The following is a 15,009-nucleotide window of genomic DNA, read 5'->3' on the forward strand; positions in this document are numbered from 1 at the left end:
AGTGTAGATACGTAATATATGTGGGATTGTAACACCCTAAATAGGTATTATACGTGTATATATTTTTTTCGTGTACTTTTCATACATGTTGTAAATACTATATATATATATATATATATTATGCATACGAAATGAACGCACATTTTTTTTTTTTTTTTTTCGTCTCCATGAACCCCCCCCAAAATTGCTTACTGCTCTGCAAGCAGACATATTTGTATATAATTGTTGAAATATAAAATTTGTTCGTATTTAATGGGGTTAACACTTTACAGTTTTCCCACCTAACGGAAAAATATCTCAGAAAAAAATTTTCCCATGTGTAGCAGACACTTTTTTATAGATACACTTGTAGAACTGTGCAAAAATGAACAAAATTTATGATGTGAAAATATATGTAGATTTTAAGAAAAAAAAAAAATTAAAATAAATTTCACAAATGAACAGATAATATATAATTTTCTAAGACCCCCTGAAGTGACACAAAAATTATGTGGTCAAATCGTTCAGCAGTTAATAGTAAAAAAGATATGCACACCATGGTATGGGAATTTTAACATAATAACAAAAATGCATCATTTAGAAATGAATATAAAATAAATATTATAAAAATAGAAAAGTAGAATATAATGACAGTTATTATTCTCCTACAATTTTTCATTCTTTTTAAAGGGGTTCAATGTACCACGTTTGGTTTCCTGCATTACATATTAATACACTCATTTTTAATCTTTTCACTTATCACAAAATGATTATATATGAAGGAGGAATGTTCGAAGGAAAAAATTTTCCTGTTGTATTCTTTTTTTCACAAAAAGTAACTGTGATCATGCTATGGCTGCATATGTATGATCCATTTTTATTTACCTATGCTATCATGCAAAATCAATATGGTGTATCTCATTCTCTATATTAACAGAAAAGTGATGGGAAAATGGAAAGAAAATACATTACATTCTAACTCTTTTGGATGAGGGGAGGAAAGGGGTATATATGCACACACATTACTTTTTTCGTCTAGTTTTCATTTTTCCCTGATTGGATATTATACATGTTTTTGTTGTAAGCATAAGCTGTCTTATTAACAATTGATAATAACTCTTTTTTGTGTCATATTTAATATAATCATAAAGTTGGTATTTCCATGTTAATTTTTTATTATTATCATTTCCCTTTATTTGCTATAATATATATATAGTTGTGAAAAAATAAGCAGTTACCACTTATGAGACCAAATGGTATTAGTAACTTCGAATAAGTTTTGCATACATACCACACATAGCATTAACTTAATGTACTTTTTTTCCTCATTTAATTTTTTTTTTTTTTTCGTCTCTCATTCTCTCCTTGTTAACTTTCACACGTTAGGAATGGGTTTTTTTTTTTTTTTAACAAAATAATAAAAAAAAAAAAAAAAAAAAAAAAAGGTACATGGGAGATCGAATGACACAGGTTACATTTTGCATATTTTTTTTTTCATTCTCATTACTAAAAACTTGAGTCTTTTCCCCGTCCTCAAATTTTCTTTTGTAACATATTAGTGAGAATATATTTTTACCACGAGAATATGTGAAAAGTGGGAATTTTTTTTTTTTTTTTTTTTTTAAATGAAAAATTTTCCATTTGAGAAGGAAAATTACCTAAGTGATCAAACAATGTCACCTACTGTATGAAGAAAAAATGTTTCCATGTGCAAAAAAGACGTTAAAAGTTTCAAAATCGAAAAAGTGCCAAAACTATAATAGCATAGGATAAAATAGAATATCATATGTATAGAATTGGCTTAATGATTCTTTTTCTCATTTGAGAGTGGTCCTATAGGAGGAAATTTTATTCTCCATAAGCGCGCATCCTTCCCCCTCCACACACACACACACACATAGACTTAGACTACTGCACATCAGTGTATACGTATATATATACACCTGCACATACGCTTAGACAACTGCGTATCAGTGTAAACATATATATGTACATATACATATACAGTATATCCCCAACTTTGTCACTTCAAAGAATCTTATTTTTTATGTGATGATCGCTTATTGGTCCATTTTCCCATCCACCACTATCATCAAAACAAAAAATGCAGGAAGCTAAAATCGAAGCAGCTTTGCGCATATGCAACATTTTACCAGCGCATTTATTTGAGGAAACGATAAATATTTTATCTAAAATTGACCAGAATTTAACAAACAATATTTTAATCAATAAAGAAGGACCAATAAAAATAAAATTCGACAGCGAAGAGAAAAAATATTACCTAGGAAATATGTTCAACAAAGAAAAAGATTCATATAGATCCCCATATACTAATATGTATTACCCTGAGCATTTTCCAAATAGTTATATTCCATCTGAATCGCTAAGAACGCTAGAAATATTATATAATGAAGTATTTGACAGGTACAGAAAATCATACTATATAAGCGGATTGTCATCTGTTTATTTATGGCCAAATCCAGTAGAAGACGGCTTTGTGGCTTGTTTTTTAATAAAAAAAAAAGAAAATTATGATAATTGTACAAGTATAATATGGGAAGCTACTCATTTAATACAGGTAAATATATCTCATCTAACAATTCACTATCAAATTTCCACTACTCTTAATTTTACCATTACTAGAAAAAATGAAATCACATTGTCTGCTTCGATTAACAAAGCTTTAGAAAACCCGAAGAAAATATCCAATATTAATTTAATAAAGGACAAATATTTCCATATGGAAAATATGGGGAAAATGATTGAAAGCATTGAAAATTCGTTAAGAAAAAGTATTGAATATATATACTTTCCAAAAATTAATGACATATTAAATTCTATAAGATTTAATGACTTTTTTGGTTATCATACTGAAAGTAACCTGAATGTTCAGAACTTACATTCCATTTCGAGTAATATTGCCTTATCAAAAGAAAGTATACAGAAAGAATTAAAATTAAAATTGAAAGACAAAAGTTTGAACGACGGAACGGAATACTCTCTTCATACCTGAGAATAGACAGCCCCAACAGAAAAGTGCCAAAGTAGAAAAATAGAAAAATTTCTCCAATATGAACGTATGCTTACATTTATGCCCTTATGTTGTGTACATGAACACGATAATATATTTTCCAACGTCTGTATGCACACATGTGTAATCATCTTTTTCATAATACTTCAAAGAATTTCAAAACTTTTGCAAAATGCTCACCCCAGTCTAACCGCTCGTAAAAAGTGCCACTCCTTCTACCTCTTAATGGATTATTTACCACTCTTTTTATATTTAAAAATCTGTTCAGGCGAAAAGTGAAAAATATACATATATGAATGTTAATATTTATACCTACACATATACACATCAACATGTTACACAAAAGGATAGACCTCTACAAAGTATACCCAATTAAACACTGTCCCATTTTTCCCAGAAGGGGATTTACCAAGTTTTGTTTTAAAAAGATGGAATGTTGCAAAGCTCAGTTTTTAGCTAGCTCAAAAAAAATAAAATAATAAAATAATTTGGATGTTTTTTTTTTTTTTTTTTTTTTTTTTTTTTAAATGTTAAAGGTTTTTGAAAAAAAAAAAAAAAAAAAAAAAAAAAAAAAACTCAAATATTTTCCCAGTATATTCCCTTTTTACATCGATTTAATAATTCATGGTAAACTTTTCCAAAAAAATCGCAATAAAAAATTAAGCAATGATTTAAAGAAAAAGAATATAGACTTGTTAGTTCTTTCATGAAAGAGGAAAACGAATGGAATGTTGGAGGAACTACCAACACCTGTACATGTATTTTATCTGCACAAATCTTCACTTGCACATATTTGTTTCATTCGTCTTTTTTCTTTCGTCTTTCGCCTTTCGTCTTTCGTCCTTCATCTTTAAAATTCTTGAATTGCTTCAAATGTCAGCTATATGATATCTCTGCATTTCTTCGACTTAAGATTTTTATAAAAACTTCAAATGATTTTCTACAATGATTTTTTTTTTCTTTTTTTTTGTTTTTCAATGTAAGACAAAGTTAATTTAACACGTTCCAGGTTTTATCACTCACTTAAAAGAATGATGGAAGTAGAAAAAAAAAAAAAGGAAAAAAAAAGAACTCTGCTATGAGAAATACAAATGTAAAAAAAATGAAGAAAAGGGAAAATTGAACAATGCTGTTACTTTTTTTTTTTTTTTAGTGTATGCTTCCACTATTTCTCAACTTTCTCTTTATCCGTTCACCACATAAGCGTAAACCTACAAGTAAGCGTGGTAAATTCAATGTATAGCAAAGCATACTCATAATTTGAGGAACTTGTTCCGATCTACATTCTATTAAGTATTGTATCCACAGTGAAACTATTACTTAGAGTACATGGTATTCGATTTAAACATTGTTATGGGGTGATTTGAATATATATTCATTATATAATATTCTATAGCTTCATAACATGTCTTTTTTTTTTTTTTTTTTTTTTTTTTTTTTTTTCCGGGTCATACTATATATAATGCAAAAGGAACATATTTCAATACAGTTGTGTCAAAAAATATGTAAAAATAGAATAAAAAAAATAGCAACAACATATACATATGTTAATATACATGTATGAACATATAGGTACATGTGTACACATACTTCCCTCTCCGTGCTTAGATTTGAGAAACGAGAGAGGGACCAAGGTCTTTTGTACAATGTTTGACATGTGAATGCATATATACATTTTCATCAATTTCGTGACATTATCGAGACAGCAAGGCGGTTGCAGAGACTAAACAACAAAGCAAAGAGGAAAAAAGAAAAAAAAAAAAAAAAAAAAAAGCAGTGATATAACAAACTATAGCCACTACCTCCAGCCTGAATATCATCCAGTTTCATGTCAAGAAAATGCGAAAAATAGACAAACTCATTAAAATAATAAAGGATGAAGATAAAAAATACATCGAAGATTTAATTTCAGCGGAACAAACAGAACTATTAAACCATGATGAATTAAACGAAAAAAACATTTTGGACATTATTAAACAGATAAAAGAATTTGAACTGGTGTATCCAGATGGTTTTCTAAAATATATAAAGAGAGCAAAATCCCTTTTGAAAAAATCAAAAAACAAAATTAATAATTTTTCAAATTGTTTAATAGAAAAACCAGATAATATAATAAAAATAAAATTTCCATGGAATGATACGTTACATGAATTTGATGAATGTAGAAAAATGGAAAGACAATTATATTTGTCTGATTCGTTGGTATATGACAAAGACAATTCTTTGAATGTATCATCATCCAAATCAAGTCATAGCACAGAAGAGGATGAAAAGCAGGAATGCACAAAACGCATCAACACTGAATATGACACAACTGCTATTTTTACTCAGAACAGTAATTCCATTTCTCTATCTGAGGGCGGAATTACTCCGATGTTATCTCCCTCATCATCGAATGATGAAATTTTCGACACAACTGGGAACAGAAAATTTGTTAGTAGCTTATGTGCTAAACCCAAAGGGGTGAAAATTAATGAGAGAGAAAGAGGGATAGGCAGAGCGTATGAGATCGAGACAGGGAGAGAATGTGAGATCGAGGCAGAGAGAGAGAAAGAATTATGGGAATATGGTGAGAGAAGTTTAGAAGGAAATGAAATTCAATTAAGCACAGTGACATGTGAGAAGATAGCACAAATTGTTGAATACATTCGATATGAAGAGGTAGGACTGAGCCAAATTGATAGAGTATGTTTTGTATTATTAGCAGGAGGGTTAGGAGAAAGATTAAATCATAAAGATATAAAATTAAAGTTACTAACAAATTTGATATCTGAAAAAACGTATATTGAATATTATTGTAATTATATAAAAAGTTTTCAAGAGTATATAAAAAAAAATAAGAAGAAAGATATAGATATACCATTTATCATCATGTTGTCTGATGATACGTATGAAAAAACAATTTCCTTTTTTGAGAATAATAACTTTTTTTCTTTAAAAAGACATCAAATACATTTTTTAAAACAAGGAAAAGTACTATGCTTTAAGGATAATGAAGCACACATAGATTTTACATTCCAAAATGGTACTTTTCACTTTTCGAGAAAACCACATGGTCATGGGGACATTCATTCTCTCATTCTAAATAATATTGATTTAGATTCTCTAATAAAACAAGGATATAACTATTTGTATTTTTTTCAAGATACAAACGCTCTAGCAATGAAAGTTTTATATCTATGTTTAGGAATTTCTATAGATAAACAGTTACATATGAATTTTTTAGCTATTTCGAGAAAACCAGGAGAGGAAATTGGGGCTATCTGCAGTTTGACTAGCATGGATAATTGCAAAAAAGTTGTAAATATAGAATATAATATGTTAGAATCCATAATTACAGGTTCAGGAGAAAAAGAAATTGTTGATGAAGATGGTTATTCCTTATACCCAGGAAACACTAGTGCTATCGTGTTTGAGCTGAGAACTTATAATGAGCTTTTAAAAAAAACAAATGGATTCGTACCTGAGTATATTAATCCCAAGTATGCCGACGAGAGTAGGAAACATTTTCTGCGCCCCACCCGGGTAGAAACTATGATGCAGGATTTTGCATTCTTGTATTGTTGTCATGAGTGCACAGGGGAAATCATGTCCAAGCATGCCAAAATAGGAGAAGAAAACGGTGTTAATAGCGATAGTATAGGAATTCCTAATGATTTGAGTCTCTGTGGGAGAGGTAGAGTAGGAGTTACCCAGTTAGACAGGTGTTTATGTTTCTCAGCAGTGAAGAATGATTCTTTGAAGGCGACATATAATGCTCAAAGGAATATACACCCGGAATGCATGTTCAGTGCTGAATCAGATTTATACTATAACAACTGTGTATTTTTACAACTAGCTTGTATGTATAATCGTAAAAAATTTGTTTTAGATAAAATAGAAATGAAAACATTCAATGGGGTTCAATATTTCATGCCTCCAAAAGTTTTAATCGAACCAGAATTTGCGTTCACCCTAAGTGAAATGATAAAAAAAGTGAAAGGAAATATAACCATTCGTAATAAATCTACCCTCTGGATAAAATCAGATGCACTAATTAGGAACTTATATTTGGATGGTGCATTGATTATTGAAAAATTGAATTGTGAAGACACTATACTTCCTGTTATGTTAGAAAAAAATGTATGCATAAGGAATAGAGGATATGAGTTAGTACCACTTACAGACATTAATGAAAACAATTCGGTACATTTACAGATAAGGAGATATAAATTAGTGAAAAAAGAAGCCCTTATAATAAGCAGTTGAAGGTGTCACAATCATCTGACCATTTCGTTAGATTCCATTATCCTGTGCAGGGGGGTTTACTAAATTTAGGACTACGAAAGATGAAGTGTTTTCTCTCCTAGATATATCATGTAATAAATGATATTTGGATTTTTTTTTTTTTTTTTTTTTTTCTTTTTGTTTTCTCCTTACCTACATAGAAGGGCAATTCATTTATTACCTTTTTTTTTTGTAATAAAATGTGTATGAGAAATTCCCCTATCTCTCATGTACATACTTTTTTTCCTTTTTTTTTTTTTTTTTTTTGTAATGCATAACTGAGATAACATTTTGATGTGAGTAACCATACTTTAATACTTGTGCTTCTTGTTGGTGAGAAATATTCAAAAAGTTGTTTTTTCATTTTTTCATATATAAGCACATTACATATGCGTTTTTGTGTATATGCATAGAAACATATATGGGGTGGGTGTGGTATGATATCACATCCTTCAACCCCCTTATGCAAACTAACTTGTATGTAGCGACACTAGTAATTCCACTCTGTCGCTTTATAATTTTTTTCGTTTTGATTCTCTACTTCTTTTCCACATATATTACTACGGCAAAGTTGGGGTGTGTTGTACAGAATCAAAATTAGATCTATTCAAAATCTTCTGTTGGTTTTTTCGACGATTTGTTCGATTATTTTATGTTTTAATGTTACAGGGTGTGGGGGGGAAGTCGGAAGGTTAGGGAAGAAACGTTAAAAAATGGGAGGGGAAAAATGAGACGGGAAAAAATAAAGGATGAGTGTATAGCTATGTGTGAAGAGTAAAACATGGCAGAAGAAAGTTATACCTTTTCCCCAAACCCCCTCCTTACCCCTTTTTTTTTTTTTTGTGTATATGTACATAAAACTTAGTGGTTTGAAGAAGGAGGTATAAAAATGACATTATGGTGAGTATGCATATGAATATATGGAATATATATATATATATATATATATACGGTTAAAAATGGGAAAAGTGTTGGGAAAAAAGGAAGAATAAATTTTAAAATATGGTAAAGCATTATCTTCTCTGTTCGTGGCACTGGTCCCTAGCTTGTGCACCTTCGTAAACTTGCTCTTTCAAGAAGAGACACAAAAAGCATATGCATTCGCGTAGATATATCCTTTTTGTCATTGATAGATCAAAGAATTGCAATTTATGGGAAAGGACACACTCATGGGACAATGTGGTACGGGAGAAGAAAGATGAGAAAAAAAAGAAGAAAAATACGGGAAGAGAAAAAGAAGAAGAAAAAAAAAAAAATGGACAGAATAAACAGAATAGACAGAACAGACAGAATAGACAGAACAGACAGAACAGACAGAATAGACAGAACAGACAGAACAGACAGAATAGACAGAACAGACAGAACAGACAGAACAGACAGAACAGACAGAACAGACAGAACAGACAGAACAGACAGAACAGACAGAATAGACAGAACAGACAGAATAGACAGAACAGACAGAATAGACAGAACAGACAGAATAGACAGAACAGACAGAATAGACAGAACAGACAGAATAGACAGAATTACGAACATAAGAAGAGAGAAATAGGAAATGCTGTGCTATCACCATTGGGTGACAATGCCAAATGCCACAACATTTACACTATATCTTTGCGAGGGGGAAAAAAGTGCCGAAATTTGGGACTGCCCAAACACCCTTCGGGTGGGAAATATAAAAAGTGGGACATAACACATTTTCGCTGGTAATAGCTAAATGGCTAAAATAGGTGCAAGGAAAAAATAAAATTCTTCTTCGCAAGTATGTGGATGAAAAAATCAAAGATAAAGGGGTAAGAAGTGTCATACGGGTCAAACGTGCCGAAAACACGTCAGGATTCCATGATTATTTTATCATCCGTTTTCTTACTGGAAGGAGCAGTGTAAATAACAACAAAGAAGTATGACATTTATTGTACATTTATGAAAGTACAGGGGGGGGGGAGGAGGAAAGGAATGGCTCAAAAAGTAAAACCAACATATAGAATTGTAGTATAATCTGCCAAAAGGGGCGAAAAAAAAAAAAAAAAAAAAAAAAAAAAAAAAAAAAAAAAAAACATGCTTATAATTGTTAATAAAATATTTTGTGAAATAAAAATTTGAAATTAATTCTTCTTCTTCTTCTTTCTCTTATTGTATCCTTCATCGTCATCACTTTTGTAGGCGTATCGTTTTTTATCGTCTGCGAGAGGTGGTACGGTGATTATGGTAGTGGTGCGTGTTGTTATATTTTTTTTCAATGGGGTAAGTGCAAAAAAAGAGTGATGAGCAGAAGAATCCCCTGTGTATACACCCTTTTTCTTTTTTCATTCTCTCTCTTTCGATTTGTCTCTCTTTCGATTCGTCTCCTTTTGACGTTACCCTTTTTAGCCCTTTCTTCTAGTTCATCCCATGAGAGACCTTCATCCTCAGAATCTTCTTCAACTTCTCCTTCGCCATCACTTTCAGTGGCCAAGCTTTCATCTTCACTGTCGTCATAATCGCTGTCATCTTCAGCACTCTGCAAAAAAATGGGGAAAACGGGAGAAGGTATGATTACGCTTCATGTTGAACCATCATGTTGAACCATCATGTTGAAGATCATGTTGAAGATCATGTTGAAGATCATGTTGAAGATCATGTCGAACTTCTGGTCGAACTTCTGGTCGAACTTGAAGTTGGGTTCAGGTGGCTGCACACGCGGAAAGCACGGCTGTGTGGAAGCGAGTTCTATTAGACACACTCGATGGAGAAACACATATGGGTTCATATCAGATGAATCGCGGGGGGAATGGTTTTACTCACCAGCTCTGATTCATCCACTTCATATTCGTCATCCTCATCTTCATCTTCAGCGGATTGTTCCTCCTCTTCCTCATCGTCACCAAGAAATCCATCGAATCCCTTGGAGTTGACAAACGAATCGATATCAGCTAAAATGGTCTTCAAAATATTTCCCCACTGTAGGTTATTCTTTCCCTCATAGTATACAATATCAATCCTAGTTAGCCATTTTTTGATAGTATCAATGTATTCAGTTGGTATTACATCTATCCTTTTAACTGGTTTGGTGTAATCTTTGAAGACAAATATCATATCGAAATTTCTGAGTCCATGATGTATTCTTTCAAGTGAGGCGATTTCTATATCTTCAACTGATAAAATAAATGGTGGCCATTCTACGAGATGATTAATTGTGTTAGCTGTTACAAATATTTCAACATTACTTTTATTTGGAACACCTGAAAATGTAAGTTCTGGGTATGGGATTTCGAATTCGATTTTGGAAATATCTTGCATTTGTTCTACGAAATTTTTGAATATTAAATTTAATCTATTTTTTTGTTCTCTTTCTTTCATTTCGTCATGCATTTCATCTGGATCGTATACATTTCTTGCTTTAGCTCGATCTAGATCATCAATTTGTGTACCTGCTTCACAATAAAATTGAACATCCAATGTTTTTTTTTTTCCAACCATAATATATCTTTTTAAATGAAAATGAATTAATATGATGAGTTGTCCATCTGAGGGTTGATAAAAAGCATATTTAATATCATCAAAAAGTATATCTATATATTCTGTAGTTCCACGTGAATTAGCTGAATATCTAACCCCATTTGTGTGTAATTCTAATGTTCCTAATATTTTTCTTCCTGTGAATATATTTGGTCTTGTCATAAGATCTCTGAGAATTATTCTTCTTCCACTTTTATTTAAAACTAATTTTTCTTGTGCATTTTTTGGATCATTTACATCTGCTTCAACTTCTTTCTGTTTGACATGCTTTATTAATTCCTTAACTTGTTTAACGATTGTTTGAAAATGTTTTTCATCATTTGATTTGAACATTAATTCTTTTATGTATATTTCTTTATCTTGCAAAGTGGGGAATGTGTTAAAATCTCCTTTTAAAACTCCTTGATTTCCTGGCACTAGGAAATTTATACGCAGAACAAAAATGTCATTATTGTCTTCATAATTAGAACTTAAATTTTTAATAGTAGATACATGGAATGGAATGTGAGCCCCATTGATTGGTAGTAATATACACTCATGTTTATTATCTACACATATGATATTTGGCCTTAGATCTCTAGGTAACAAATCAGCGTCGTTATATGCCTTTAAGTCTTCTAACTTTTTGATATTTTTTTTATTTGGATCTTTATAATCACTAGTTCCTTTTGAAAATCGGAATTTGATTTCATTAATTTTTTCTTCTTTTAACTCATTTTGTCTTTTGTTTAATTCTTCCATTTCTTGTTCATTATTATGAGCTATCGAATTTTTATTTCTTCTTCTTAATCGATCTGACACGATTACACTAGCAGCGTTATTTAAAATACTTGCTGAAATTCCTGTTTTTTTTTTACTTAAATCTCCACTTGATTCTTTTTTTTCACTTTTAACATTATTCTCTTGCTCCTCGTCACTCTTACTGTCTTCTAATTCGTATGATATTGTGTTAATTTCTTTACTAATAGAATCTGTAAAGATATTTACTTCCTCTTCATCATTAATGCATACAGTGTCGCTAATCCATATGGCAAAATTATTTTTATCATTCCCTGGTACATTTTCAAATCCAACTGATAAATTATATGATGTATTTTTCTGTATCAATCCAGTTGTATTATTTTCTGTTATTAGGAATTCTTTTTCCATAAATTCAATTCCAATTACGTGTCCTAAGCATTTCACAAAGTAATCTTCAATATGGATAGAATTCAAAGTATTATAATCGTTTTTATTTTTTTTTATAAAATTTAAGGCTTTCTTATAAACATCTGCATAGGTAGTGTTAACAATAAGACATTCCTTGATGATATATTTTTCGATGGCCAAGGTCAGATTATACAATTCTTTATGTTGTGTTTTTGCATTGAGTAACAAAGTTCTGTTTACATTCGAACATAATTCTTTGTATTTGATACCTACACCAACGAGTATAGTGCCTTCATTCTGTGACAAATAATTTTTATTATTACTATTTTTGTAATTTAACGTGAACTGATTTCCACTTTGGACATTGCTGTATATAACATCTATATCATCAATATCTACTTTTAATTTTTCTTTCAGTTTTAGAACACATTTTTTATTTTCATGAAATTTTAATGCTTTGTCTTTTATTTTGTCGTGACTTTGAAATTCTTCACTATCTAAAGCATTTTCAATAGTAGTTATCAGAATATTCTTTAAAATAATACAAGCAATATCACTTCCACTTTTCTGTATCTTCATATCTGACTCAGAACGGAAATTTAATAACAATTTCAAATCATTATTTACATCAATATGAGATTTGTTTAACTTTTTAATAAAATCAAAACAATTTTCAAAAAAATTCCCCGTTGCATCTTTATCTTTCAATATCGCTATTTCATCTGTATTTGTACTATCTATCATCTTTTTTATCTTATTAAAATTTTCTGTATTATCATTACTCCTTTCCATCACTTCTATACTGTCCATGCTATCCAATAGTGGTTGCAAAAATTTCTTCTTTTTATCACTTGTAAGGATGATTAATTTTTCCTTTTTTAGAAAAAGAAAAAATGTTTCAGTCAATTGATATCCCATCAGCCACATCTGGAACTGTTCCTGTATCGTTGCATTTTCTTCTTTGCTCGATTTTCCAGACAATACACAAAATGCATTACTTAAACGAAAATTCTTATTTTCTGCATTCTCCCAGAATGAGAACATCAGTTTCAGCTTTGCCTTTGCATTATCAATGTCTAATGATTCGCTCATTGTTTCGGATTTCTTGTGTATATATATATGTGTATCCTTTGATGGAGGTGAAAGTGTAATCTCTTTTTTTGACACTTTAACGAGATGATTATGACTGAGATTCGGAGAGGCTTTAATCCAAATTCTCTAACTAGTTTATGGGAGTTATTCTCTTATCGTTATTTTCCCTTCCAGATAATCGCAAAATGTGGTTCTTTTCTGTATGCAACCTTATCTGTAGTTATGTATATATTTGTGAATATGCAAATGAGTGTTTGTGTTTGTGTTTGCTTGTGCTTGCTTGTGTGTGTGTGTGTGTATTTCTCCTAATTACAATATCTCACATGTGAACCTCTGTTGAACGGGTAATCAACCAGTCCCTCTTTTCTTCCCACGAGGAACTGTGCTTTCTCCCTCACTTCTTTTTAAGAGATGATGGGATTCACTAAATGTTATTAATGAAATTTTCTTCAAAAATGACTATATGCATATGAACCTTTGCCAGGTGTGGGCATGTGAAAAAAAAAAAAAAAAAAAAAAAAAAAAAACTAACCTAGTTTGAGTATATATATATATATATATATTTTTTTTTTTTTTTTTTTAATGCTATCAGCAGTGGACAGAATTATGGGCCAATTTTTTTTGTCACATTTGACAAAATGGGAAAATTTCAGTTCTTTCTATTTTGTTTCACCTTTTCTCTCTTTCAACTGTTTCTACCCTTTGCCTTAAACATTTGAGGGATAAAACATACTCAACGATTCATGAAGTGTGATTTTCGTCATTCGTTCGCAAAAAAAAAAAAAATACAGAGGGTGGCAATTCAAAATGGTGAATCGATTTAATGCTTTTGGGGGAGAAAAAAAAAAAAAAAAAAAAAAGTAAAAAATGGAAAAGAAACATGAAAAAAGAGGAAAAAAGGGAAAAAAAGGGGAAAATTTTTCTTTTTCAAATATGTGAATAGAAGAAAATGAAAAAGAATACAAATGAGCATTTGAGAGATTTGTGGAAAAAAGAAAAAAACAAAAAATGTAAAATAAAAGCCAAATTTTGTTGCCTCATTGGTTAACGGGTTGACGGACAAATGGTTCAGTCATTGCCATACTTGTGTGAACACGTTTACACATATGCATCGCATAGTTATAAGGTACAGTTGCATTTCTCTATATACACGCACAGATGATTAACCTTGCGTGGCACTTACCAATTTGCCCAAGGTGTCAACTGTATGTTTGCTAAGTGCAAAATGGGTGGTGCCTTAGAAGTTTTATGGATACACAATGTGGGGGCGAATGTGGGAGAAAATGCGATTGAGGGTTAGAAGTAACTATTCAAAATGCCATTAAGTTTGTGCCTTGAAGGGGTGTGTGAGAGAAGCAATAGTAGGACTAGTAGTAATATAAGCAATAGTAGCCTAGTAGTAATAGTAGCAATAGTAGCCTAGTAGTAATAGTAGCAATAGTAGTAATAGTAGTAATAGTAGCAATAGTAGTAATAGTAGTAATAGTAGCAATAGTAGTTATAGTAGCAATAGTAGCCTAGTAGTAATAGTAGCAATAGTAGTAATAGTAGTAATAGTAGCAATAGTAGTAATAGTGCATGTATACGTGTGTTCAATAAACCACACATGGGGAACTATATATTATATAGGTATGCTCATAAGCATATGTTAAAGTGGGTCTCCAACTAAATTTTTTTTTTTTTATTTCATTTTATTAATTTTTTTTTTTTTTTTTTGTTTTATTATTATGTTTTATTTTTTTCCCATAAGGGGTTACATGTTACCTTATGTCGCCTTAGTTTTGTTTGGTTTCCTTTTCACTACGCTTCTCTGCTTTTTTTTCCGCCCTTCTCTCTCACTCACTCACTTTTTTTTTTTTTTTTTTTTTTTTTTTTTTCCCTGAATTGTCTTAACAAGAGCAACCTCTTTGGGGATTCATTTTTTTTTTTTTTTTTTTTTTTTTTTTTTTTTTTCAATTTTTTTATTTTTTTTTTTTTTTTTTTTTTTTTTTTTT

General features: G+C 30.6%; 3 protein-coding genes across 3 annotated transcripts; 2 read left to right on the plus strand and 1 right to left on the minus strand.

Moving 5' to 3' along the window:
* Positions 1 to 2,083: 2,083 nt before the first annotated feature.
* On the plus strand, positions 2,084 to 2,992 carry PGO_101390 (f-actin capping protein beta subunit; the record flags this gene model as incomplete). Its single annotated transcript, XM_028688170.1, has 1 exon — positions 2,084 to 2,992. The coding sequence occupies one exon, from the start codon at positions 2,084 to 2,086 to the stop codon at positions 2,990 to 2,992; it is 909 nt and encodes a 302-aa protein (XP_028543971.1).
* Positions 2,993 to 4,849: 1,857 nt separating this feature from the next.
* Positions 4,850 to 7,258, plus strand: PGO_101400 (UTP--glucose-1-phosphate uridylyltransferase; the record flags this gene model as incomplete). The annotated part of the gene is made up of 1 exon (XM_028688171.1): positions 4,850 to 7,258. The coding sequence occupies one exon, from the start codon at positions 4,850 to 4,852 to the stop codon at positions 7,256 to 7,258; it is 2,409 nt and encodes an 802-aa protein (XP_028543972.1).
* A 2,123-nt stretch (positions 7,259 to 9,381) lies between these two features.
* Positions 9,382 to 13,015, minus strand: PGO_101410 (FACT complex subunit SPT16; the record flags this gene model as incomplete). Its single annotated transcript, XM_028688172.1, has 3 exons — positions 9,382 to 9,458; positions 9,638 to 9,776; positions 10,061 to 13,015. 3 exons carry the CDS (start codon positions 13,013 to 13,015, stop codon positions 9,382 to 9,384), a joined length of 3,171 nt encoding a protein of 1,056 aa, XP_028543973.1.
* Positions 13,016 to 15,009: the final 1,994 nt, after the last annotated feature.

The sequence above is a fragment of the Plasmodium gonderi genome (assembly GCF_002157705.1).
Source record: "Plasmodium gonderi DNA, contig: Chr10, whole genome shotgun sequence".
Classification (NCBI taxonomy): Eukaryota; Apicomplexa; class Aconoidasida; order Haemosporida; family Plasmodiidae; genus Plasmodium; species Plasmodium gonderi.